We start from the raw sequence: 23,099 nt of genomic DNA, 5'->3' as shown, positions 1-23,099 counted from the left end.
GGCTGAGGCAGGAGACTCGCTTGAGCCCAGGAGTTGGAGGTTGCTATGAGTTGTGATGCCACGGCACTCTACCCAGGGGGATAGCTCGAGGCTCCATCTCAAAAAAATAAAAAAATAATAAGTTACAGGAATCAGTTTGGCCTGCAAAGATTTAGAGAAATGGAGGAATATTTCTCTTAGTGCTTATTATTATAATTAGTTCTAATAAGAATATTAGATTATTAACATATATCACTAATTAGAATAGTGACATATGTTAGGCCCTGCTAAACCCTTTATGAATTTTATCCTGACACCTTACAACTCTATAAAAGAAGTATAAGTATTAGTCCTTCATAAATGAGAAAGTAGACTTTTAAGAGTTTGAGTAATTTGCCTTTGAGATTATGCTTGCCTTTTTTTTTTTTTTTTTTTTTGAGGCAGTCTTACTATGTTGCTGTTGGTAGAGTGTGCTGGTGTAACAGCTCACAGCAACCTCAAACTTTTGGGCTTGAGCGATTCTTTTGCCTCAGCCTCCTAAGCCTCCCATGGGATTACAGGCGCCTGCCACAACAGCCAGCTGTATTTTTTGTTGTAGTTGTCATTGTTGTTTAGCAGGCCCAGGCTGGGTTCGCACCCGCCAGCCCCAGTGTATGTGGCCGGCACCCTAACCACTGAGCCACAGACACCGAGCCTGTGCTTGCTGTTGAATCCAGGCCTTTTTGACACTATAGCTGATGGTTTTCCCACACTGCACCACCCTGTTCTGTGCACTTCTCCAGTCACTCAGGCTTGAAATCTTCTCCTTTCTTGCCCCCAGCATCTTTTTTTCCTAAGTTCCTTTTGTTTGTTCCCACCACTTCTGTTCTAGTTGTGTTGTCACAACTCTTGCCTATACCACCAGTAATTTAGAAAAATATTTTAGTTTGATGTTAAAGTTATTATAGTATTATATCTTTATTATTAAAAAGGTATTAGGGGTGGCTCTGGTATTAGGGCTATTAGGGCACTGGCCCCATATATCAAGAGTGGTGGGTTCAAATGGGTTCAAACCTGGCCCCGGCTGAACTGCAACCAAAAAATAGCCAGGCATTGTGTTGGACGCCTGTAGTCCCAGCTACTCGGGAGGCTGAGGCAAGAGGATCGCCTAAACCCAGGAGTGGGAGGTTGCTGTGAGCTGTGACGCCACAGCACTCTACCAAGGGCAATAAAGTGAGACTCTGTCTCTACAAAAAAAAAAAAGAGAGAGAGACTCTAGACCAAAAGAAAAGGTATCAGGCTGTATGAAGTAAAAAGAATTCCTACTTCTTTTCTCTAGACTAATCATCAAAGTTAGTCATTGCTAATAGTTTTGTATATATCCAGAAATTATCTTTATGTCAATTAAATGCACATACATGTACATATATATACATACCTATATTACTAAAGCAAATAGAATTATCCTATATATATGTATATCTTCTGTTGTACAAGATTTATACATGTCATTCTTTATATTAGTTGCATAGCATTCTATTATATGGAAATCCATAATTTATTTAATCATTGCCTTATTGGTAGACATTTGGTTTTTCATTTTTTGCTATTATATACAATGTTTCAATGAATATTTTTATATAGATATCTTTGTACACTTGTGTTGGGTGATGTTCTTTCTCGCGGGGAGAGAAGGACGGCTTGGCCGCGGGTGCAAGCTCGCTCCTAGAATTGTTTAAAAGCAAGAAACGACTACACACTCTTAGGTGGCATGTAGCAAAATGTCTTTATTTTCTACTCCCTTTTATTGGGAGCTAGTCACGTACACCACATTGATCGATAATCCTAACATCCTCATTTCTTATCGTAAACTATAGAAAAGAAAGAAAGTCCGGGAAAGTGAGATAGCTATCATAAGATTAGCCTAAAGAAAGAAAGTCCGGGGAAAGTAAGACAACCATCTTAAGCTAGCCTCAGGCTATTCCTCTTGGAAGATCTAGGAGAACAATACATTATCTGACTTCTATTGTTAAAGTTAAAGGTTAGGATAAACAGAGGAGTAAAACCTTTCTCTTCTATGTACTCAATTAAATTTCCGAGAAACTGGCTCCATGACTGTTTTTTTATGGTTTGGAGACCCTGCAGTTACAATGGAGTATTTTACTCGACATCATTACGATGGAGTTTTTCTTTTCACTCCCATCAACCTTTGAGTCATGTCCTCTGCACAGATGGGCCGTTTCAACCCTTATCTGACAGGCTGACTTGACTGCACAGTCGGGGTTACCTGTAAGAGGTTTTTACACCTTGCCTGCAGGCCCCCACCGTGTTTTCCCAGGTCTCTTAGGGCCTCGACAAAAGCACATAATACTCACAAGTCTTTTTGCTCAGTTCTGGAATTAAAAGAGCACATTTCATTTAATTTTTGTGGGGGTTGACCCCACACACTTGTAGAAATTTATCTACGGGGTAAATTTTTAGAAGGGAAGTACTAAGTGAATAGCCCATTTTGGATTTTCTTTTCTTTTTTAATTAATTTCTTTTTTTTTTTGAGAGTCTCACTATGTTGCTCTTGGTAGAGTGCTCAAACTCTTGGGCTGTAAGCGACTCTCTTGCCTCAGCCTCCTGAGTAGCTGGGACTATAGGTGTCTACCACAACACTCGGCTATTTTTTTGTTGCAGTTGTATTGTTTCTAGCTGGTCCGGGCTGGGTTTGAACCCACCACCCTCGGTATATGTGGCTGGTGCTGTAACCACTATGCTCTGGGCGCAGAGCCTAGATTTTCTTTCTTTTTCTTTTTTTTTTTTGAGACAGAGTCTTATTTTGTTGCCCCAGGCTAGAGTACTGTGATGTCGTAGCTCACAGTAACCTCAAACTCCTGGACTCAAGCTATCCTCTTGCCTCAGCCTCCTGAGTAGCTGAGACTACAGATGCCACCATAATGCCCAGCTAGTTTTCTGACTTTTGTAACAAAGATGGGGACTCACTCTTGCTCAGGCTGGTCTCAAACTCCTGAGCTCAGTGATCCATCCTTCTTGGCTTCCCAGAGTGCTAGGATTATAGGCATGAGCCACTGCACCTGGCCTATTTTAAATATTTTTAAATGCCTTTTTAAAAAGGTGAAAGATTTATTCAATCTAAAGGGAAACCGGAGTATTAAGTACTTTCAAGTCTGGTTTTCCCACCTTTATTCCTTTCTTCATTCTACTTCGCATATCATCCTCAAATTATTACATTCTTCAAGATGTTTATCTTAGGCTCTCTACTATGCTTCCTGTGGCCTCTCAACCCTCTCGATGACTCCCATATCCTTAGACACAGTCCAGTCACCTCTCTTGAGCTTCATGAATATATTCCTGGCTGTCTAGATACCTCCCGGCCTCATTGTCTTCCCTCTGTATCTGTGCCTTTATCTGAGTTTCTATTCCAGTAAATGTACCGCTTTCTCTTTAATACTGAGCCAGAAACCTGAAAATTATCTGTGATTCTTTTCCCTAGATCCTGTTAATTTATTGTATCATCTAAATATATTCTGAATCTGTGTACTTGTCTTTACCCCCTCTGTTCCTGGCTTACTACAAAGCTTCCTAAATGATCTCCTCATCTCTAATCTTAAACCACTGCAAATCTGCTCTCCACACCCAAACCAGAGTTCTCTTCCTAACATGCAAATGTGGTCACATCACTCACTCCCCTGGTTTAAACTCTGCAACAGTGTCCCCATTTCTTTATGTCACCAGGGTTGGCAACTGTGGCCTGTGGGCCAGATCTACCCAGCCTGTTTTGATACAGCCTGAGAACTGAGAATACTTTTTGTATTTTTAAAAGGTTGTTTAAAGACAGTGCACACACACACGCAGAAGAATATGCAGCAGAGACCATACGTGGCCTGCAGGTCTTCCGAATAAAAGGTTTGGCACTTTACCCTCAGGCTGAGCCTAGGCTGATGTCACTATAGCTGCTGCCAGACTGTGAAGGAAGAGGAACCCTAGGTTCTCCAAGGCACACCTAGGACCATAGTCAGTGCCCTGGGCTACTGGGAGAGTGAGACACAGGTGGACTGCACTCCCCACAGTGGTATTTTTCCCACCTTCCTTGACTAAGTGGGGCCCTGCCCTCACTAGTCAAAGGCTCACAATTGATAGCATGTTGAGAATTTAATGCTGGGCTATGACTTACCCTTGGGCCAAGTTTAAGGCCATGTAGGTGCAGTTACCACCTGGCTGGGGAGGGCCAGAGAAGAGCAAGATCTAAGAAGCACACGTAGGTCCATACACACTGCCCTGTTTTGAGTGACTATGGGACTAGAGAGTAGCCTTCCCAACCTGTTGCAGCTACTGACAATACTAAAACAGACTGTGCGAGTCCTGGTGGGTCACTCTGCTATTGCTACTGCCACCACCCACATCACAACAGCTGCCCAGGGGTCTGAGAACCTGCCCACATCCAGCCCACTACTCCTACTCCTAGCTTCTGAGTAAGCCAAGAATTGGTCCTCCAGGACCCACTGACACCAGTACCAGCATAAGCTGCTCTGCAGCCTAAAAGTAGACACTCAGCCTACTGCTGCCATCACCAGGCTCTGAAGATTGACTCAGTTAGCGTCTAAGTTCTTAGCAAAATTTCACCATAGCTTCAAGTAATAACTGTACCCTAATCCACTGCGGAAAGCGTGGATACCACTGACCCTGTGTATTGGTAAAGAAATCATTTAAGGATCACACTACCATCAGCACCCAGAATCAAAGCCAGAGTTTCCTACTCAACCAACAACATGTATACATCTGCAGGAAAAACTTCTCCATGTGAAAGCAATTTCAGAAAATTGGAAGGAGTGATTAGTACACCAGATGAGCAGGTGTCAACAGCAACAGAAGGACACGGGAGGTGTGAGGAAAGGAGAAGATCTGAGCTACCAAAGGACCACAGCAGCTATCCAGCCACAGGTCCCGCTCAAAAAGAACTGCTCAAAATGCCAAGTAAAGAATCCACACTATTTTTTTTTTTTTTTTTGAGACAGGAGCCTCAAGCCGTCCCCCTGGGTAGAGTGCCGTGGCATCTCAGCTCACAGCAACCTCCAACTCCTGGGCTCAAGCAAGTCTCCTGCCTCAGCCTCCCAAGTAGCTGGGACCACAGGCGCCCACCACAACGCCCGGCTATTTTTTGGTTGCAGCCGTCATTGTTGTTTGGCGGGCCGGGCTGGGGATTCGAACCCGCCACCTTAGGTGTATGTGGCTGGCACCTTAGCCACTTGAGCCACAGGCACCGAGCTACACACTATTAATTTTAAAGAAATTTGGTGAGATGCAAGGGAAATCTGAAAGCCAATACAAAGAGATCAGAAAATCAGTTCAGGTTATAAATGAGAAATATACCAAGGAGATAAAGATATCTTTTAAAAAAAACAACAAAAAATTCTGGAATTGTAATTTGTTAAAGAGAATACTAAATACATCCAAAAGCTAGTCTAGAGCAAGCAGAGGAAAGTATGTAGTATCTCAGAACTACATTAGACATTTTGAAATTATTCAGACAAAAATAAGGAACAAAGAATACAGAAGAATCAATGAAGCCTTTGAGACATCTGGGGATATGTAAGGTGGCCAAACTTATGAATTATTTGTATTCCTGAGGGGAAAGAGAAGTAAAACTGTTTAGAAAAACAATTTAAGGAAGTAATCAATGAAAACTTCCTAGCCAAGAGAGCTAGACATCCAGATAGAAGAGTCTGTGTGATCCCTAGGCAAATATATTGCAAGAAGGACTTCACCATTGCATATTATATTCAGAATGTCTAAAATCAAAGAGAAATAATCTTAAAATTATCAAGAAAAAAGCTTCTAGTCACCTATAAAGGAAACTCCATCAGATTGACAGCATACTTTTCCTCAGAAACCTTACAGTCCAGAAAAAAATGGGATGGCATTTTCTTTTCTTTCTTTTTTTTTTTCTTTGACACAGAATCTCACTATGTTGCCCTTGGTAGAGTACCCTGGCATCACAGTTCACAGCAACCTCAAACTTGGGCTTAAGTGATTCTCTTGCCTCAGCCTCTCAAATAGCTGGGACTGCAGGCGCCCACCACAACACCCAGCTATTTTTTGTTGCAGTTGTCATAGTTTAGCTGGCGGCCTGGACTGGGTTTGAACCCGCCAGCTTCAATGTATGTGGCTGATGCCGTACCCACTGTGCTATGAGTGCTGAGCCACAAATAGACATTTTTCAAAGTAAGACAAAGAAATGGCCATCACTAGTCATCAGAGAAATGGAAATTAAAACCACCATGAGATATCATTGTACATTGATGGTGAGAATGGTTATTATTAAAAAGACAAAAAATAACAGATGTTGGTAAGGGTGTGGAGAAAGGGAACTCTTCTGCACTGTTGGTAGGAATGTAAATTAGAAATTCTTCTCTATGGAAAATAGTATGGAGATTTCTATGGTACTATCCAGAAATCCCACTTATTGGGCATCTACCTAAAGGAAAATAAATCAATTTATCAAAGGGATACCTGAGCTCATGTATATTGCAGCACTGTTCACAATAGCAAAGAGATGGAATCAACCTAAGTATCCCTCACTTAGGATATTCTAATCATTTTAGGATTAAAGAAAATTGTGGTATACATGCACAGTGGAATTCTACTCAGCCATAAAAAAGAATGAAATTCTGTCTTTTGTAGCAACATGGATGGAACTGGAGGACATCACCTTGAGTGAAACAACTCAGACACAGAAAGACAAATATTTATGTTCTCACTTGTGAGTGAAAGCTCAATAATGAGTGCATAAGGAAGAGAGTTTGGGGTGACGGACATTGGAGACGCTTGGAGGGGTGGGCAGTGAGGGGTAATGAGTGCATGTGGAAGAGAGTGGGGGGTGATAGACAGGGGAGACGCTTGGAGGGGTGAGGGGTAGGGGGTAATGTGTGCATGTGGAAGAGAGTGGGGGGTGATAGACAGGGGAGACGCTTGGAGGGGTGAGGGGTAGGGGGTAATGTGTGCATGTGGAAGAGAGTCGGGGGTGATAGACAGGGGAGATGCTTGGAGGGGTGGGCAGTGAGGGGTAATGAGTGCATGTGGAAGAGAGTGGGGGGTGATAGACAGTGGGGATGCCCACACCCCCCACCCCTCCAAGTGTCTCCACTGTCTATCACCCCCCACTCTCTTCCACATGCACACATTACCCCTCACCCCTCCAAGCATCTCCACTGAGGTAGGGGGTGGAGATGGTGGGAGGTTGCTAGGTGGGTACACTGTGCATTTCTCCAGTGATGGAGGCACTGAAGGCCCTGACTTCACCACATGGAATATATCAATATACTTGTACTCCATGAGTATACACAAATTTAAAAGATTAAAAAAAAACACAAAAGAAATTGGAATTGTCAGAAAAAATTTGCCAGCCTGGCTCTACAGTGTCCGCAGGGAAAGGTGATCCAGAAAGTCCTGCATTGTCTTCCCCTTTTTTTGCCTCTCCAGTCCCCTTTTGTCACTTTCTCCAGCCCTTTTGCTCTGTGTTCCATCTACATTGCGTTTCAGTAAGTTACCTCTGGGTGGCCCATTTTGACTCAGCTGCCTTTAACTTTGATACGTGATTTCAAGATCACAGTCAATCAGTGGCCCGCTAGCATCACTTACTGAATTCTTTGTGCTCAGCACTACTGATATTGTATAAATTAGACAGTCTTCATTCCTACCCTTTAGGAACTTTTATTAGTAACGATAGACGTTGAACAAATAATTCAACGTATAATGACTTGTCAAAGGAAAAATACAGGTGCTATGGAAACTAGTTGAGGGGACAAAAAAACATAAACACAAAATGTTAATGCAAAATGTACATACTAGAATGTGGAAGCTCAAATCACCTCCCAGCACAGCACGACATCGTCAAATAAATGATAGAGGCTCGGAGCCTGTGGCTCAACCGGCTAAGGTGCCAGCCACGTACACCTGAGGTGGTGGGTTCGAATCCCTAGCCCAGACCCGCCAAACAACAATGACGGCTGCAACCAAAAAAAATAGCCGGGTGTTGTGGCGGGCGCCTGTGGTCCCAGCTACTTGGGAGGCGGAGGCAGGAGACTCGCTTGAGCCCAGGAGTTGGAGGGTGCTGTGAGCGTGATGCCATGGCACTCTACCCAGGGGGATAGCTTGAGGCTCCGTCTCAAAAAATAAATAAATAAATAAATAAATAAATAAATGATAGAGATGGCAGTGCCATGTAAATTCACAGGTGGGAGATACTGGTTCTGTAAAGATTTTATGCAGAGGGTGAGAATGGAGCCTGTACTTGACATTTGAGTAGATTTTCTGTGTGAATAGATTGGTGTGGGGGGAGTATTCTTCGTGACTGGAGCGTGGGTAAAGGCCCCGACTGGTGTCCTGGATTTGGAAGTCATGGTTGGGAAGGTGTTTGTTCACTCAATAAAAGTGAAAGCCCCTATGGAGATATGTAATAGGACTGTGGTGACGGGGTAAGAGAAAAGCAGTGTAGGAAAGAGCACTAGGGAGGAGGGAAAAGAGCAGGGAGCAGCAGATGTTTTGTGTCCGGTGCAGCAGAAAGACAAGGGGAGATGGAACCTGTGTAAGGCGACCAGATTTTAACATTGGTAAAGTGGGACACCATTGACCTGGGGTGGGGTGGTTCTTAATTAAAAATTTGGTCTATGTGGAGCAACAAATATTTTCATAGAACACAAAAATAGTATTGCAATATATATTTTTAAATTTCAACATAAGTACAATTTACAAATATAATACATTTAAAAAATTATGTATAGTATTATTTTATCCTTTGGCATATTTCTTATTTGAGTGAATTTTTTTTAGTAGCTTGCTGTGGCTGTTTAAAAGGTCATGAAATTTTTCACAAGAATTTGTTAAATTATATTTCAGACATAAAATGGCTTTCAAAGTCTCAACACTTAATTGTGATTTTTCTGATGTCCACACTTTATTTACCGTAGAAAAATGCATTCAGTTGCAGCATTAGTTCCTGGTAAGGACAGGGCATATCCCACAATTTTTAGCGCATTATTGTATGAAACGTGGTTTGTTTCAAAATGATGAAATATTTCTAACCGTTTGTTTTCTATTGTGTTTTTTGCTGATGCCCAAGATTTAACCTTTTCCTTATCGGTATATTTTTTTCATAATGATACCTCATAAGTCGTAAGTGTCACTTTCAAGGCCAGCGCTAGACTTTTTGCTGCCACTGTAAAAGATAAATAATATGAGTACTGTCTGCTAAATTCATGAAATAAATAAAATAAATTATCTGAATAGCTGATTTGTTGACATCACTTGTTTAGCACTAGCACGCAGTATGATGTGTATCATCTGAGAGACAGTTACAAAATGTTTTTGTCATTGCCAATGCCAAAAAATGCCATTATTCATTAAGTCCAAACAATGGTGGTCGAATTCTAACAACTGATCAACAATGTGAACTTTGATAAGCAGTTCTTGATAATCAGTTCTCAACAATTATTTGTTATTATTAAAGTTTAACATTATAAAATTAACAAAAATAATATAAAACTCATATCCTGGTGAAACAGCCACATGGCAGCTGAAAACTGTCTATTCCCTTCCCGTTCTTCCGCCATTCCCTAGCTTGTCGTGCATTCTTTCCAAAAATCAGGACTTTTTAAAAATGCTGCAGGACGCAGGACAAATTGTTAAAAATTGGGACTGTCCCACCAAAAGCGGGACGTCTGGTCACCTTGAACTTGTGGGAAGATTCTGGGTGTTGCCAAGTGGAGGGTCCTGTGCACCTGTGTCAGTCTTACCAGCTTACTACAAGGCCTTGAGGAAGAAGTAGTGAGATGAGGGCAACACAGATAGGCTACGTGGTTGAGGAAGAAGAGCAGATAGCATTGGAAGGAGGTCTATCAGAACTGAAGTCCAAGTTTGTAACATCATTATATAACTAAACTCCTAGTAAATTGTGGAAGGGAGAGGTTGGTGCTTATTTATTTGGTAGCATGGGCGTAGGACAGTAGGGCACGTTTACTTATAATTACCTTACTTTCGATGTCTCTTGTATAACTGGAGTTCACTTGGCAGCTCAGGATTACGTTTCTCGCAGAGCACCCTGGTCAAGCCCATGCAGACGCAGCACGTTTTTGAGAAGACATCCTCTCATTAGCTTTTTCCGTCATGGTAACTGGCCGAGACATCTTCTCCTCAGTTCAGTAGGAGATGTGTGTGAATCTGACCTGTCTTTGTCGGTATTTTATTACCCCCCACTCTCCGTTTCTCTGTTGAACAGTTTACCCATCGCCTTTGATTTACTGATCATGAAACAGAGGTGGAAGAGTTTCTTTCGTTGGTCACTGGTGGCCCTAATACTCTTTCTGGTGAGTTTTCTTTTTCTCTTGTTTTATTCTAAAGTTGTAATGAAAGAAGCAACTTTGATGTGAAAAAGGGAACATTCGGAGTTGATGCTGTTTTTCATTCTCATATTTTTCCTATTAGCATTTTGAGAATGTCTCCAAAGCAAAACTTTACAATTGCTCTGTATTTTCTGCTGTGTTTTAGGTGCCTGTGGTGGCCATCGACAGCTACTATTATGGGAAGCTGGTGATCGCACCGCTCAATATTGTTTTGTATAATATTTTTACTCCTCATGGACCTGATCTTTATGGTAAGGCTTTATGAAACTTGGGACGGTGTTAAGAGATAGCTTAATTTGTCTGAGCTTCAGAATTTTAATTCAGTTGCCTCGTTTCATCAAATACAGCATTTCTTTCCTGGGGATCATCTTTTCCTATTTTGAAAATAGAATGACATTTGAATATAGCGTAGTGATGACATGTAGCCATTCAAATATTTCCCCCTGACTAAGGTGATACGCAGATGCTCTCTGTCCTGCTATCAGTTACGCCAACCTTCAGAGTTTTGGGGACTTTGTTGCGCAGGCCTGGGTTTCAGTGCTATTTTTTTTTTAAATTAAAAGTTACTTTTTTTTTCTCCTCTTATTAGAAAAATCAGTGATAACAAAAAAAGAAAAACAACATATTTCCATCATCTCCACGTAGCTATTGTTAACCCCCGGGAGTATATTCCTGCAGGCATTTTCTTTCTTTCATTTTTTTTAGAGACAGACTCTTACTTTGTCACCCTTGGTAGAGTGCTGTGGCGTCACAGCTCACAGCAACTTCCAGCTCTTGGGCTGAGGCGATTCTCTTGCCACAGTCTCCCAAGGGGTGCCCACCACAATGCCTGGCTGAGTTTTTTTTTTGTTGTTGTTGTTGTTGCAGTTTGGCCGGGGCCGGGTTCAAACCTACCACCCTCAGTATAGGGGGCCAGCATCCTACCCACTTAGCCACAGGTGCTGCCCATTCCTGTAGACATTGTCTGTCCATATACACATTTGATGTCCATTAAAAAAAATTGCATTACTTTAATATCAGGAGAGAAAGTTTGGAAAGTCTGTAAGTAAAGTATAGCATATGGACCTGCTCTGGGGTCTGGTCTGGTACTTGGCCAGCTTGGGGTTAAGAGAAAAAAATTGAATGCCTTTAGCCTGGGATGCTTTCTTCAGGTTTCCTCATCCCTACCCCTTCCCTGATGCTTCTCACTCAGCCAGCCTCTGAGCTAGTTTTATTTGGCCCCTAAGAGCATTTGAGTTGGTTATAGTTTTAAGGGGAGGAGCTAGAGATCTTTCGGATCAGATCAGCTAGGGCAGTGAACACTTTATGAGGCAGTTTTTTTCATTAAAATAAGTGTGGTTTCTTCTGCCTAGCTCTTTCTAGGGTCTTAGAGCATTCCTATATTGCCTTGGGCCTCTGCTATGAAGCAGGTTACTGTTACCTCTGTCTGTACCTCTGATCAGGTTACAGTTGTTCTAATGGCCTGTGCTACTTGGCCATTAGAACCAACAAGTTGAGTGTGAAGACTTCAAGGAAGAGAAAATAAATGAGATTTATTTGAGCCTTCTGTGATTTGGGAATACTGTATTGACATTTTGACTGACATTTTGAATGTCAAGTAATATGTTAAAATAAGCAGTGGTTTGTTAAATGAATTGACTTCACAAACCACATGGTTAAGTTAGAGAATAATCACTAAATAGAAGAACTTTGAAAAGGCTCCTCTGTGGCTCTACCTCTGAGGATGTGAGAATGGCCCCCATGGTGAAGCTTTTGCCTCTAGATGTCTCCCTTTAGCTAGAGAGTTTGCATGTTTGTAATTGCCCTTGTTTTGTAAAATTTTGTTTGGTTACACAAGACAATCAAAGGCCTTAGACCCAAATTGTCATTTTACACGGAACCTATTGACCTATAATATCCGCTTTGTAGGGATGGATACATTAAGTAATAGGTTAATTTGTGTTAATTTTGTAAAACTGGCTTCTCCACCTTCCTGAATTAGTTATACTATATTGATATTCTGACTGCTACTTTAAAATTGTGAGAGAATATGAAAGTGATAGATTTTTTTTGTAGCCCTCTGGGTTGGTGAGGTTTGTAAATATAGAAATAATTAGCTTGTTAGGGAAAGGAGGAAAGAAAGAATAAATTCTGATTTAAAGTTTTGTTTCTAGTTTGCAGTGGATTGGGGACCCCTGCAGTAGGTTTTAGGACCCAGTGGAACTGTGGCCGGTCTTTCTGAGGACACTGGCATTTGCTGGTCATTTCAGTCTTTTACTGTGAAGAAGTCTGGGGGTTTCTTTCTGCCTACTTTGATGAACCTGCTGCATTTCACGTTTTCCTATTTTGGGTGTGCAAGGGCTGATTACTCTCCTAGTGGTAGCAAAAGCCTTGTTAGGACAGAGAGCACTGTGTCACTGGCCATTAACAGGACAGGTGCAGTCCTGTGGTCAGGCAGACTCTGGGGTGTTGCTCCTTGATTGTAGAATGTTTGTGCTTTTATCTCATCTCAGAATTTGACAATTTTTTTTAGTCTGATTTCCATCCTTTTAAAGAGTGTTACCTCCTTTTTGCTTGTGCAGGCCTGCAGAGAGACTTACTACTTCCATATTAGGAGTAGAAATTCTTTGTATATACCAGGTTTATAGTAGAGATTTGTTAGAAAGTAATGACTGAATTCTGGAGGATCCATCAGGTTATGTTAGTGCCCTGTGTCCTAAAATCACTTGGGTAAGACTGTTAATCAGGTAAGAATAATAGATGCAACATGCCCTCCTCCCTTTGTTAAAGAGATGGGGTCTTGCTCTGTTACCCAGGTTGGAGTGCAGCGGCTTGGTTGTAACTCACTGTAGCTTCAAGCTTCTGGGCTCGAGTAATCCTGCTTCCTCAGCCTCCTGAATAGCTGGGACTATAGGTGCACATCATTACACCTGGCTAATATTTTGTATTTTATGTAGAGACAGTCTCGCTGTTGCTTAGGCTGGTCTTGAACTCCTGGCCTTAAGTGATCCTCCTGCCTTGGCCTCCCAAAGTGCTGGGATTACAGGTGTGAGCCACTACACCTGGACCATAAAATACTTTTAAACCAGAATGTACTTTATGGTCATCACCTAATTTTATCATAATTGGTGATTCCATATAGTAAATATCAAAGACCTTTTTTTTTTTTTTTGAGACAGAGTCTCACTTTGTCATCCTGGTAGGTGGGCATCATCATAGCTCACAGCAAGCTCAAACTCCTGGGCTCAAGAGATCCTCTTGCCTCATTTTTTTTCTATTTTTAGTAGCGATAGGGTCTTGCTCTTGCTCAGACTGGTGTCAAACTGCTGAGGTCAAGTGATCCTCCCATCTCAGCCTCCCAGAGTGCTAGGATTACAGTATGAGACAACAGTTGCTTTGATGCTGTAAAATTGTCAAATGGAGAGAAATGGTGTCTTTTGTCTTGGAAACTCTTGTTCTTTCACTTTACTTGGAAGCGTTTGGCAGTGTTTAGCATTATTTCAGCTATTTCACAAGAGTCTCCTGCTCTAAGCGCCTTGTTAGCTCTAATAACCACACAGTTTCTTATCTGAAAAGTAAAAATCCATCGTACAGATAGTTTTTGCTACACCTCTTGGCGCTGTTGCCCATCTGTAAGAACACACTGTGAGGAGCCTGTAATTGCTTCTTTTTTTTTTCTATAAATACTTCTTGGACAAATAGTTAGAGAAATGCTGAATAAATTGCTTTTGATCACTTAAAATGTGTCCTCGTGGAACTTGCTATCTAATAAGGCTGCAGACGCACAAACAGATAATTACGGGATGGTGTATTATATGCTGCATTGGGGAGACAGTCGGGGGATCACGGGAGCAGGTCCCTCTGGTGGCTTCAGAAAGGGTATGGTTCTTGAGCAGAGCCTGGAAGGAAGAGTGGGAGTGTAGAGGTTAGGGGGTGCATGTCAGACAGATAAAATGTCAGGTGTAGGGACTGCCGAGGCAAAAAGATTGAGTACTGAAGTCTTTTGAAAAATGTATTAGTTTTATAGTATTGGCTGAATATTAGGTAGCGACTGTTCAGGCCTCACCAAAGTAATTTCAGTCTCTCTGTCATGATTGCAATCATGTAAATATTTACCCCCTTTATTATTCTTGGTTTTCAAAGGGACCTCTTTATACTTTCTTGGCTAATAGCATATGCTGATGACACATGTCAGTTCTGAGTTGACCCCTTTGTTTTGAAGCCAGAGGAACAAAGGAGTCCTTTTCACAGACATTGATGATAGTAGCTTCTATTTATTGAATGCCTATTATATGCCAGAAATTTTACACACACCATCTTCTCCCCTCGCAGAAACATGCCTAATGAGATAGGCATTATTTGTCTTTATTCCCAGATAAGGAAATGAAAGTTGAAATGGGGAGGAACGTGCCATGTTGTCCCCTTTGAAGGTTTGTGAGTCCCTGGAGAGCTCGGGTGACAGAGTGACAAGCTCACTGTCAGGCTCCCTGTCACCAGGGAGCACTGCACCAGACCCTTTTTTTGAAAAAAGATGAGTATTTGGATGAGGTAGAGAAAACTTGGCATTGAGGAAATTTAGAATAGCGAAGACTAAAATTGCAGAGTCATAGGTAAAACATCTCTGTGGAATCAGAGATCAGGAGGTTAAATTTAGTGTTGCCAAAAAAAAAAAGAGATGGGTCTTGGCACTGATTTCACCTCTTGAAACATTTCAAGTTCTCATGTGTTGATGTCAACAAGTATTTTTGTCTGGTGAGTGAAGAGTGGGACTATGATGAGGGGGACACAGGCCTGGGGAAGGCTCAGGAGGACACTGATAGGAAACGCTCTTCCCTCTGATGAGGGGGTCACAGGCCTGGGGAAGGCTCGGGAGGACACTGATAGGAAACCTTCTTCCCTCAGAAAAAACGGTGGTCTACTCAGGATGCCACTTTGCCGCCTAGGACAGGATCCCTTGCCTGTTGACACACTTTATCAGGGTCTGTTGGATGACTGGCTGGGAAGTTTTAAAGGTAAAGGCGAGTGCCCTGCATTAGCAGGCCCACGGTTTCCCCTTCTTGCAGCAGCAGAGGAAGAATCCCCGATGGGGTCTTCTGAGTCCTGCTGACAGTTGGCTCCAGCCAGAACCGTTCTAGAGCCTTTGTTTTTCTGTTAATTCTGTATTTTTCTTCTGAGACAGAGTCTCACTTTGTCACCCTCAGTAGAGTGCTGTGGCATTATCATAGCTCACAGCAACCTCCCTCGGTTTTTTTATTTTTAGTAGAGACAAGGTCTCACTCTTGCCTCTCTCGGGGCTTGAACTCTTCAGCTCAGCAATCCACCCACCTCAGCCTCCCAGAGTGCTAGGATTACGCCTGGCCTTTTGTTAATTATTTCCATTGAAACTTGGAAGCTTTCCCCTCTTAGTGATACAAATTTGACGTTTTAAAGTATGACTTACTACAATTTAGGTCCTACAGTTCTGTCAAATTATAGTTATGTAAAACGGTTCCCCTCATTCAATCTATGGAACAGTCAGCATTATCCTTCTTCTGGCCTCTCTGGAGCTGCCTGCAGTTCATTTTAATGGAAGGAGTTGAGGGACTTTCTATAAAAAGGAAGGTTGGTGCGTCACTCCCTGCAGAGACCGAGCTGCCAGCCTTCTTTCCCTGACACCTTGCACCAGCTCACCGCTCAGCTTGTCATTCTGACGTGTTTTTTTCTGCATAGTTCAGCTTTAATGCTTTCTGAACAGCAGCATTAAGTACCTCCCAGGAAAGAGAGAGAAGTTTATGCCTTTGTATCTCTTAAGGCACGTGTCTCACCAGGTAGGGAAGAACACTGGCTCATACAGTTCACTCTTTGTGTTCCCTTTTGCCCTTGTTTTTAAGACTGTTGTTAGCTGAACCTTCTTCACTCTTGGCTTATCCCCCAGTTTTTGCCCCATCCTTCAGGGAAATAACAGTTGATTATGAAATGTTCCCAGCCCAGCTGAGAACTTTATTTATGAGCTCCTACCACATAAGAATAATTGAGCTTACTAACTTAATACTTTTATTTCTGCATCTCAGAGTACAGAGTGCAGAGTTCTGATAGGAAGGCAGAGTGAGTTGTGTTACAGATACATATTTTCTAGAAACTTAAAAGCTTCCTTGAAAGAACAGTCTGTATTTGCAAATATCCGAGAGACAAGGAGCTTGTTTCTATTGATGCCGAGCCCCTGTAATAGGTGATGTCAAGGATGACTCCATTTCTCTCTGGTTACTCTGTGGTTTTTCTTCACAAGCTCAGATTTCCAGCATTCTGTTAAGAAAAAAAGCAGGTCAAAGGTTGATAGCACTGCCTCTAGGCTGGTGGCTAGGAGAGGATTGTGCAAAAGCTTACCTCTCTGGATCTGAACCCTAAAGTACTCCGTTTAGGATATATGTTGTTAAATATTAATTAAAATCCAGAGAAGACATATATTTCCATTTTTTAAATAAAACTATCCATTAGTTTTCAAACCCAATGTTACTTGTAAAGAATACGAGATGAAAATGCCCCTGATGAACTTGGCCCCAAATTGGACCTCTGTTCATGAATAATCTGTCATTGGGTTTAGAAAGGAAAACGTGAGCTTCCCTCAAAGGTGACACGCAGTTGAACTTGAACTTTCCTTAGTATAACTTCCCTCCTTCTTACTTCTCCCTTGAATGTTTCCAGCATTATGGGTTTGGTTTCTAATCTTATTTTGCTGTGCAAGCTACAAGAATGTCAGGTTTTTCTGACTATTCCTCTGCCTTCTAATTACCCTTTTAAGCAATGCTGATTGCAGGAAATTGCTATGGTGCAAGGCGGGTGTCACAACACACAGTGATTAGAACCCGCGTGTGTCATTCACTGCCTGATTGAAGTAATCACACAGAGGGGAAAAGCAGATGAGAAAACCTGCTAAATGTGCACAGGGGGCTGTTGCTCATCATTCGAGTTTAAGGAGCTTGAGTTAAGAGTCAAAAAAAAAGTTGTGAGTGAGGCTTGTGGTTTAAGTCATTTTGCTTCATTCTGAAGCCTCCAAGCTTCTGAGCGGGGCCTGGCTCTCTGACCACGATCCTGGTCAAAACAAGTTGTTGCTTTTTACTGAACACATGGTGCCCTGCGTACACGACTATAAAATAGCGGCTGAGCCTATCAAGGGGAAAGAGGCTGCAGTAGAAATGGGACAAGCAGGTGAAAACAAAGTCATTCTTCTCCCTTTTGTCTGCAGAGTATTGACAGACTAGTTAAGTTGAAATGGCTTTTTTTTTTTTTTATCATTTTAGTTCTATGTAGCTTGAAAGATATTTATATTATTTAGTAGTTCTGAAAAAGTATTTGTTCCATTTGGACATAGCAATTGGGGCTAGATGGAGAGGGTTATCTAGAAAATACCCTAACTATTTGGAACTTGTTTTCTGTCAAGGGTGTCCAACCTTTTTTTTTTTTCTCCAATGCACATTGGGAAAATAAGAGTTGTGTTGGACCACGCATTAAATACACAGTCACTAAGGAAAGCTGATTAGCAAAACAAAGTCTGCGCATACTTCTCGTGATATCTGACACCACAGATAAGGAGAAAAAGTCCTCAAAATCATGGGGTGGGGGACACAGGGTGGACACCCACTCTAAATCTTCCATGAACAATCCCATTCTCTTCCTGTCTTCTGGTTTTGTGCACCTGTGTGTGGCTGAGCTTGGAAGAGCAGGTTGTGGACTCCATTCACTTGAGGCTTAGGATCGTCTGTGCTATTTAAACAAAGAACATGATGTGTCAAGTGCTGTAATTGATGTGGAAGGCATCCAATAATGATTCCTTACCTCTTGTGTCTCCCCTAGGTACAGAACCCTGGTATTTCTATTTAATTAATGGATTTCTGAATTTCAACATAGCCTTTGCTTTGGCTCTTCTGGTCTTGCCACTGACTTCTCTTATGGAGCACCTGCTGCAGAGGTTTCACGGTGAGTAGGGTAACAGGTGGTCGGCTTTCTGGGAGGAAAAGAGCAAGTAACAGTGTATACCCAGACCTGAAGAAGAACCCCACTCATTATTGTCCGTGGTCTTCCTGTGGAAATGGTTGCCTTACTGAGTTTGCAGTCTGTATTTGTTGATTATTTGAACCTATGTGCAGATTTGGTTAATTCTTGCAAATTGACCCGACAGAGAGCTTTGCTATCCCTTCAAGTTAGGAAGTCAGTATAATTTGTTCAGTCACCCAGGAAGGCAAAAACGTTTATAACATTTCAGAAGATAACAACTGGCCAGGCGTGGTGGCTGACATCTGTAATCCTAGCACTCTGGGAAGCTGAGGCAGGTGGATTGCTTAAGCTTAGGAGTTGGAAGTCAACCTGAGCAAGAGAAAGATCCCATCTCTACTAAAAATGGAAAAATGAGCTGGGTGTCGTGGCAGGCACCCAGTAGTCTCAGCTACTTGGGAGACTGAAGCAAGACGATCACTTGAGCCCGAGAGTTTGAGGTTGCTGTGAGCAATGATGCCATGGCACTCACGGAAGTGAGACTCTTATCTCCAAAAAAAAGAGAAGGTGACAGCCCTAGTTCAGTCTTCTATTTTTTAAAGAACTGTGTGTTAACCTGGTAGATTGGTTAAGATAATGCATGCTAGAGGCAAATATACTTTGGAAAAGTATTTCAGCCAAACATATAAAAACTGGAGCAAAAAGATTCCCCCAAATTTGATCCTGAAGTCAGAGGAGCTCAGATTTCTCTGAAGCCTTGCTGTGGAAGGTGTGGTTTGCTGTTTATCTTGCCTGCTCTGAGTCTGTGTTGCACAGCTGGTGTTTTCTCGAGTTATCGTGGAGCTGGTATCTAGAGCCAATCTTTTCTTTTTATGGAAGAGAGATCTGAACAGCAATTCATCTGAGGTTTGGAAAGAGATTTAATTTCAGATGTTTCAGTCTGATTTTGGATGCCGCATGATTGATCTCCTCATTCTACCTTTGTTCTGTTTTTCTACTGGAATGACTTATAACAACTTCGGTGCGTTTTAATATCAGAACAGCCTTCAGAGTCATTTGTTTTGTGTTAGGACTTTTGTTTTAACCTAACCATAATGCCATTATCCTAACAAAATTAATAGTAATTCCTTAACATCATCTAATACTCAGTCGATATTCAAATTTCCTAGGTTGACTGGAAAAATAGCCTTTCGTAGTTGGTTCTAAGCCGAATCTAAATGAGGTTCACGCACTGTGTTTGGTGTAATTTTACTTTAGCTTTGTAAGAGGCCCCCCCATCTCACTTGTTTTCTCCCAAGATTTCTTTAAAGAAACGAGGCCATTCATTTTGCATAACGTCCTACATTTTGGATTCAGCTGTTTGCTCCCTTGAGGTGTTAACTTATTCCTTTATACCTTCTATTTCTTGAGGATCACTTTTCTTTTCTTTGAAAAGTAACTTTTTCTGACTGTAAAAATAATTTATGAGGGGGGAGGAGGGGATGGGTAAATTCACACCTAACGAGTACAACGCACAGTATCTGGGTGAGGGGCCCTCTTTCAACTTTGACTCCATCTGTACAAAGCAAACTATGGAACGAAAATTTCTACACCCCCCCCATAATATTTTGAAATAAAGAAAAATAAATGGGTCAGTGCCTGTAGTCCAGTGGTTAGAGAACTAGCCACATGTCCCAGGCCTGGTGGTTTCGAACCCTGCCCAGACCAGCTAAACAACAATGACAATAATAACAAAAAAATAGTCGAGCATTGTGGCACCTGTAGTCCCAGCTACTGGGAGGCTGAGGCAAGAGAATCACTTAAACCCAGGAGTTTGAGGTTGCTGTGAGCTATGACGCCACGGTACTCTACTGAGGGTGACATACTGAGACTCAGTCTCAAAAAAAATAAAAAGAAAGAAAAATAACCACCAACAAAAAAAATTTATGATGGCTAGGTGAGGTAGCACACACTCCGAGTTTCAACTGCTCAGAAGGCTGGCAGGCTGAGGAGGGAAGATCACTTTAGCTTAGGAGTTCAAGGCCAGCCTAGGCAACATCGTGGAATAATAATAATAATTTGTACTTGTGGAAAATTTGGAAATTCTTGTGATGTAAGTAAAAACATAGGCCATCAAGCTGTTTTCTATAGTAGGAAATAATTATATGGCATAAACTAATAATGATTTAAAATGTGTAATGTCCACCCATATCTACCTGATAAGAGAATGAGTACTTTGTGTTTTTTCAAAATATTTTGATTTGTCTTATACAACATAAATAATACTTTTTTAGAAGAAAAAACATAAAACTACAAAGAAGCAGGAAGTAAATTACCCATGATTCCATCATGTTCTACTGTGGTTGTGATTTTTATGTATTTTATGGAGGATATTTCCAAATATTTGGCCACATTGTAAAATAATTTTTTAGCCCTTATGGTGCAAGAGAAAAAAGGACTGTTTACTTATACATAATAAATAGATGTATTTTCTTCTAATTAAAAAATATTCTCACTTAAAATATACTATGTGGAAAAGCATAAATCCTAAATCATAGGATTTATCTCATAAAATCCTAGACCAAAAAGTTTTAAAAATAATCTTATTATTGCAGTTCAAGAATTTTTATCCCTAAAGAATTTCTACAGCAATCCAGATAACTCAGGAATGCTAGATAAGGCGGTGCTGAAGGTGGTCTCAATGGTAGTCCTATCTTGAAGTCTAAACTTGCTCACTACAGCACAGTGGACACCAGGGGGCACTGTATACCTACCCTTTGCCAGTATCTGCACAAAACGCAGTAGACGCCTTCACTGTGGGTTGCAGGCTTGTCACTCAGTGCTTATGAACCTAACCTCAGGAACTTTCCAGCAGGTTCTTGAGTCTTAGTGTTTGTTTGATACATTCCTTTAGTTCCTTTCACATGCTTTAAGTACATTTTGGTTCCAATTTTGGGATTCAAAGTGGATGAGTATTGCAGAAGTGGAGAAAAAACTTCAGTCAACTTCCTTTAAGAGCATTTTTGTAATTTTTTTTTTTTTTTTTTTTTTTTGCAGTTTTTTGGCCAGATCTGGGTTTGAACCTGCTACCTCTGGTATATGCGGCCGGCACCCTACTCCTTTGAACCACAGGCGCCGCCCAAGAGCATTTTTGTATTTGCTTTGAAACAAACTTTGTCATTTGTGGCTTGATGAAAACCAGTGATGAGTTTGAGAATCCAACCATTTTTTTCCCTCTGATCTATGGCTATTTGAACAGACTGATGTATAGATAAGAGGATGAACGTATTAAACAGAATGTAGGAATTAAAACCCAAGAAATGAGTTTATGTTATACTTTTTTTTTGAGGCAGAGCCTCAAGCTGTCACCCTGGTTGGGTAGAGTGCTGTAGCATCACAGCTCATAGCAACCTCCAACTCCTAGGCTTAAGCGATTTTCTTGCCTCAGCTTCCCAAGTAGCTGGAACTACAGGTGACCACCACAATGCTCAGCTATTTTTTGGTTGTAGTTGTCATTGTTACTTGGCAGGCCTGGGCTGGATTTGAACCCTCAGCTCTGTTGTATGTGGCTGGTGCCTTAGCTGCTTGAGCTATAGGTGCCGAGCCAGGTTATACTTTTGGTTAATCTCAGAACCTTTAGTTTTTAGTGGCAGAATTCATTAGTGGTAGATGGCTTTGTTTTCTTTACCCAGCATAGAATATATTATGTTTAATTATCCATTAATTTGATTTTCATTTGTGTTCTGGCCACATCCAGTATTGTGCTTCCCTTTTATATTTCGGATCTCTTGGTAGAACCAGAAAATATATTCCTATTTCTACTTGAGACTTGATTGTGTTATTGCATTATAGAAAGTGTGAATACAAGCGTTGAAACATTTTTTTGTTTTAGAACAGAGTCTCACTATGTCCCTCTTGGTAGAGTGTCATGGTGTCATAGCTCACAGCAACCTCAAACTCTTGGACTTAAGTGATTCTCTTGCCTCAGCCTCCTGAGTAGCTGGGACTACAGGTGCCCACCATAATGCCTGACTATTTTTTTGTTGTTGGCTGGGGCCGTGTTTGAGCCCGCCACCTCCAGTATATGGGACCAGTGCCCTACTCCTTTGAGTCACAGGTGCCGCCCAATGCCTGGCTATTTTTTTAGAGATGAGGTCTCTCTCTGGTTCAAGCTGGTCTTGAACCTAAGAGCTCAGGCCATCCATGTCCTAAGGCACACTTCCAAATTTGAGATCAGGATAACATTGAAACTAAATATACTGTTTTGTTCTAATATGTTGAAAGGTGGATATTTTTCTGTGTCTTGCAGTTCAGAATTTAGGCCACCCATATTGGCTTACCTTGGCTCCAATGTATGTTTGGTTTATAATTTTCTTCATCCAGCCTCACAAAGAGGAGAGATTTCTTTTCCCTGTATATCCACTTATATGTCTCTGTGGCGCTGTGGCTCTTTCTGCACTTCAGGTGAGTTTCGGGGAATAGCATATCTGCCTTGTCCTGTTTTGCTTATTAAATAATTGCTCACAAAACTTAAGTGGGAATTATTGAATGCTTTCACCTGAGGTATCTTATCTACAGCATTAAACCTGATACTGATCATATTATTAAAGTTTATATTGATTGCTTAGATCAGGGGTCCTCAAACTTTTAAACAGGGGGCCAGTTCACTGTCCCTAAGGCCGTTAGGGGTCCGGACTATGGGCCCCGGGACGAGTTGGCTGCTAAGCAGGACAGGCAGCGGCAGCAAAAACATCCAGCAGATAAATGTTCTGGGCAGGCTGCATGTGGCCTGTGGGCTGTAGTTTGAGGCTG

General features: G+C 41.6%; 1 protein-coding gene across 1 annotated transcript in view; it reads left to right on the top strand.

Moving 5' to 3' along the window:
* Positions 1 to 23,099, top strand: part of ALG9 (ALG9, alpha-1,2-mannosyltransferase) — a 101,603-nt gene that overhangs the window by 25,129 nt on the left and 53,375 nt on the right. The window contains 5 exon segments of the mRNA XM_023516062.1: positions 8,360 to 8,438; positions 10,238 to 10,325; positions 10,507 to 10,612; positions 18,171 to 18,293; positions 22,597 to 22,751. Coding sequence (XP_023371830.1) covers positions 8,360 to 8,438; positions 10,238 to 10,325; positions 10,507 to 10,612; positions 18,171 to 18,293; positions 22,597 to 22,751 — 551 coding nt within the window.

Source organism: Otolemur garnettii, unplaced genomic scaffold, assembly GCF_000181295.1.
Source record: "Otolemur garnettii isolate 467f Iridium unplaced genomic scaffold, OtoGar3 scaffold00086, whole genome shotgun sequence".
NCBI lineage: Eukaryota > Metazoa > Chordata > Mammalia > Primates > Galagidae > Otolemur > Otolemur garnettii.
Note: the sequence above shows the minus strand (reverse complement) of the source record. Positions and strands in the feature narration are given on the sequence as shown.